Raw genomic sequence first — 4,948 nt, 5'->3', positions numbered from 1 at the left:
AACAAACTCTATTTAGGTCCCTCTTTAACAGGCGCACACACACAACAACAACAACAACAACAACAACAACAACAGATGTATTGACCTGACTTGCATGACTATGGTTTTTCTTCTCCCCCCCCTTTTTGGCTTGTTTGCGTTCCTCCTACCAACATCACAACTACAAACGATTCTGTGGGATTAAATGTTCAAACCTTCTTTGGGTTCTTGCTCTGAAACCATAAATTACAGGGGTTTTTTTGGGGGGGGGGGGGTTGTGTTTTTTTTTTTTTTTTTTTGTTTTTTTTTTTACAGAAAACCCAGTAAAAATGACTAACAAAGCATTTACAGAGCCTAAACAGATTTTGTACGTCCGTGCACGCGCTTGCCTGCTGGTGTGCGTGTGCGCGCGGTGGAGTGAGAGGAGGTCAAGCTCTCATTGGTCCGCTCGGGACGCTGGCGGAGGGCACGTGTGACTGCGCGGGGCCTTGCAGTGTGAGCATATAAATGGACGGACCCCCGGTCAACCTCTCTCCCTCTCCCTCACACACACACCCCGCTCGGCTCACACACTCGCTGCCCGGGTAAGTTCCCCTGACTTTCTTGTCTTCTTGTCTTACTGCAGGCAGTACAAAGAGTGCTTGGATGCTAGTCGACGGTTTACGGACATAAAAAACGAAACAAAACGAAACTTTGCGGTGACGCACAAGACTAGTACAAACATTTCTGGAGGTTGTAACTAAGCAGGGATAATCAAAATGAAATTTTATATATATATAATAATAATACCCATGCTAATAAATGTAAAATTGTAATGTCAGTCTTTTAAAACTTGCATTATTGACTGTTTTGTGCCTCTATTCAGTAATTGCCACATTATCATGAGAGTTTTATGCTTGTGTACATGCAAATGTGTGAAAATTCCTCATGCAAATGCATTGTACCCCCCAACCTGGACACGACAGCTCCCAGAGAAATCATGACAGACCTGGAGAACTGCCTGGCGACCGTTATCGAGGTCTTCCACAAGTACTCGGAGAAAGAGGGCGACAAGCATAAACTGAAGAAGACCGAACTCAAGGAGCTGCTAACCCATGAGCTGCCCTCGCTAACTGAGGTGGGTGTGTCTCGCCGCGTCTCCAGACCGCTCCACTCAGTCGCGGGGTTATCCGTTCTATAACCTAGCTGAAATCCGACTAGATGGGTGAGTCTCAGGATGAGACTTATGTGGGAGTTAACGAGATGTTTTATTTTTCCTTCAGCGGGACGGTATAACATTTAGGAGTTTCTTAATCATTGTAAAAACCGGTCACGCCCTAGGGACAGCCAGACTAACTCTCACCCCCTGCCTCACTCCATCTCTCTCTCTCCCTCCTCCCCTTTTCCCTCTGCCCCGACTCTGCCTCTGCCTCACTCCGTCTCTCTGTCTTTGCCCCATGCCCCCCCTTCCTCTCTCCTTTCTCGCCCTCTGTCTCCAGCATGTGAAGGACCAGGCCACTATGGACAGTCTCATGGAGAGCTTGGATGCCGACAGCGACTCTGAATGTGACTTCCAGGAGTTTATGACCTTCGTAACCATGGTCACCATCTGTTGCCACGAGTTCTTCGAACATCACGAAGACGAATGAGCCGGAGCCGGAAATTGAAAATTGTAGAATATGAGCAATTTGAATTAGCGTAACTGCATAGGCTCACGATTCATAACATTGGGTTACTGTTATTGTTCTCGCCACGTTATCCGAATGTTCGATTGGCTTCTGTATGGTAAGGTGTGCTCGTATATGCCTTCTATGTGAAAAAAGGAAATGTTTTGGCTGGCCTTAAATTTGAACTGAAGGGAGCTCGAAAACTTCGCTGTAATTTATTACAGACATTTGTTTTTCTTATGTTTGATTTAGGAAAAACTCTGATTCTAACACATTTTAACTAACCGTGGTTTCTTTTTAAAAAAAAAAAAAAAAGCACAAATCTAATATAGCACTGTAGCAAGTGATCTGCATGTACTTAGAATTTCAGTAATATTCTGGTTCCCTGTGAAATACGGAAAATATTTCATGTTTACAAAGGACGGTTTAAGTGAGGCATGCTATTGGGTTGACGCAGTGGACAAAAAAACAAAACAAAACTGGAAGACAAATCACACAGTTGCCAGATCAGACCAACCAAAGCATTAAATTGACGTTATCCTCCATCAATTCTCCTTTTATCCAGCCCTTCAAGTGTATCATTTAATTAGGACAGAAACCACAGCCAAACTTGCAAAATGACATTGTTGCAAAATGACTCAGATGACCCTTTCAAATGCTGTTAGTTACTTGCGATTTATGTACATCTGTCAACTCACACACAGATTTTAGTCATAAACGAGTGGATTTTGGTGGGCAACATCCTATTCAGCATGGAATGAATAAGGTAAGAAAGTGTATTTATTCACCAAAATGAACGTTAATAATAATTTTAAAAAGTGTAAACCAAAGTGCACCAAGTGCAAAGTGCACTATATCTGTTTTGTTTCTCTGTTTTCACAAGTTTGCTATCCCAAGAAGAGTTTGTGTAAAGTACTAAATTTGGCAGAACTGTATTCTGGATTTCAAATTTCTGAGTTTGTTTAACCTCTGTTCTTACAAAGAGCTGATTCATTTCCTGAATTTGGAAAGTTCCCTAGTATTGTGAAGAGCTTAAATAAAATTTAAAAAGCAAGATTTTTTTTCTCCTTTTTGCATAATTGTGCAAAGCGTGAATCATTTAACAGAATTATTTCCTTTACTTCACATATTCTAACACATTTTATATACCTGCTAATTTAAATCTAATACAGTGCTGTAACAAGTTAACTGGATGTACTGCATGTAACATTGTGGTTCTCTATGAAATCCGAAATATATTTAATGTTTGCACAATGTTGACATGTTGGATGCTTTGCAGGACCCTGAAGCAATCCTGAAAACTCAATTCATGTCAAGGGTTTGAGTTATTTTCATTTTCTCTTAGAGTGATCTGTACAATGAAAACCGATACATGTTCTAAGGAAATTAAAGGTAAAATTATAAAATTATAGACATGCACAAAATAGGAAAGGCTGCAAAATAAAAAATAATATCCGAGTGTTTGGAGATCCCGGTGAGCACTGCGGGATCAAATGTAAGGAAAGTCTAGCCGGGGCCTGCCCTCCGCACTCCGCACCGGAGCAGACGGGCACTTGTTATGAAAGCCACCGAGAGGCTAATGATCACTTTAAAAGAGTTACAGAGCACAGTGGCTGAGGCTGGAATGAAGATATCAAGGGCTCTGTGTACAACCGGCCTGTATGGGAGGCTGGCTTGAAGTAAGCTGTTATTAAAGAAAAAAAAACTACATCACACCACGTCTGGAGTCAGAAAGTATCAGGACAGCCCAGCTAAAATGTTCTATATGGTCTTGTGGTCAGATGAAACAAAATTGGAGGTTTGGGGGGCCAGAATTCGAAATGCTCCATTGTGTGAATCTAACACTGCTCATTCCTCAACAAACACCATCCCAACAGTCAAGTATGGGGGAGGGTCTACTAAAGTGTCCCATAAAAACAAAAAACTGAAGCTTGGGAGAAAGATTACCTTTTAGCAGGAGAGTGATCGCAAGGCCGAAGCAACACAACACTGGTTGAACAACAAAAATGTTTAATTTCCTACAATAGTCAAAGTCTAAGACCAGATTTTAATCTAATCGAGAATCGGAAAATCTACTTGAAAATTGCAGCGCACAAGCCTGGGTGAACCAACATGAACAACCTTAAGAAAATGAGTGTAAACCAGTCCCATGTAATATGCCAAACTGGTAAAACCCCAATCCCAATACACTTAAAGTTGTTAATTCATCAAAAGGAGGTTCTACCAAGTACTTGCTGAAGTGGTTGAATATTTATGTTTTAGTTTCTAAAGATCTGCATGACAAATAATGAATTTTTACTTTCAAATGTACTTTAGGAATGTATTGGTTTGCATTTTGTGTATCATTTATAATGCAGATCAAACATTTACAGCTATTCCAAGGAAAATGCCCTTATTCTAAGGCAGGCATGAAATTTGCAGGTGACCACTGGAATAAAAACTTCAACTTTTGGAGGAGTGGTCCATGGACAGATGAAACAAAAATGTTGGGCCACAATGATCAGTGCTATGTATATATGAAAAAGGGTGAGACTTTTAACCCAAGGAAGACCATCTTGGGATACTTGGCAGTATCATGTCATAGGATAATTTGTTTGAACAGGATGCACTCCTGATGTACCTAAGAAGGTATACTGCATAATGAAGAAGTAGATTACATCATGAAGTAGATTATATCATGATGAAGTGGAGCGTCATGAAAAAATAGATTACATAATAAAGAAGTAGATTACATCATGAAGGCATAGATTACATAATGAAGAAGTAGAGCAGTGGTACATAATTGTAAAGTGCTTTGGATAAAAGTGTCAGCAAAATGCTGTAGAAGTAGATTACATCATGAAGAAGTGTTTTGTCATGAAAAAGGAAGCTGCTTGCTGTTTTTGAATCGCACTAACACCACTGTTTCAGCATACTGGTCCCTACTGCTCTCTAGCTGTTTATCCATTTTTTCCTTGGAGACTTGGAAACCGGCAACTTCCATCAGACATCAAAAACAACTTTAACCCCACAAACAACATCCGAATATATACCAAAAACGTAAGTAACAATAACATTTTGCTTTTCTATTACGGTCGCTTCTGTGCTCCTTCAGTGCACTGAGTGCAACATGTTCAGCTATTCTTTGTTGGTTGTTAGCGACAGTTTTATCTGTGAGTAGTGCAGATGAATTGCTAGTCTGAATGAAAATATTCTAAAGCAAGAAGTGCACAACCAGACCTTAGAAAGTGTTAGGCCTATCAAAAAACTAAAAGTACAATCTCTGAAAGCCTTAGGGGATGTTAGCAAGCCCTCAACTCCAGCACTACAGCCCTCCCAGGCGA

The 4,948-nt window shown here is 40.6% G+C and overlaps 1 protein-coding gene across 1 annotated transcript; it reads left to right on the top strand.

The window, feature by feature from the left end:
- Window positions 1-461: 461 nt before the first annotated feature.
- On the top strand, window positions 462-2,681 carry s100b (S100 calcium binding protein, beta (neural)). Its single transcript, XM_027022984.2, has 3 exons — window positions 462-563; window positions 945-1,096; window positions 1,458-2,681. The coding sequence occupies exons 2-3, from the start codon at window positions 959-961 to the stop codon at window positions 1,605-1,607; spliced, it is 288 nt and encodes a 95-aa protein (XP_026878785.1). The 5' UTR covers window positions 462-563; window positions 945-958; the 3' UTR covers window positions 1,608-2,681.
- The last annotated feature ends 2,267 nt before the right edge of the window (window positions 2,682-4,948 follow it).

The sequence above is a fragment of the Electrophorus electricus genome, chromosome 21, assembly GCF_013358815.1.
Source record: "Electrophorus electricus isolate fEleEle1 chromosome 21, fEleEle1.pri, whole genome shotgun sequence".
Classification (NCBI taxonomy): domain Eukaryota; kingdom Metazoa; phylum Chordata; class Actinopteri; order Gymnotiformes; family Gymnotidae; genus Electrophorus; species Electrophorus electricus.
Note: the sequence above shows the minus strand (reverse complement) of the source record. Positions and strands in the feature narration are given on the sequence as shown.

What these genes read in the sequence shown, in the direction of transcription:
- s100b (XM_027022984.2), top strand. Translation starts at nt 959, where the DNA reads ATGACAGACCTGGAGAACTGCCTGGCGACCGTTATCGAGGTCTTCCAC. An exon ending in AGCTGCCCTCGCTAACTGAG is followed by an intron (nt 1,097 to 1,457) that starts GTGGGTGTGTCT and finishes CTCTGTCTCCAG; the next exon opens with CATGTGAAGGACCAGGCCAC.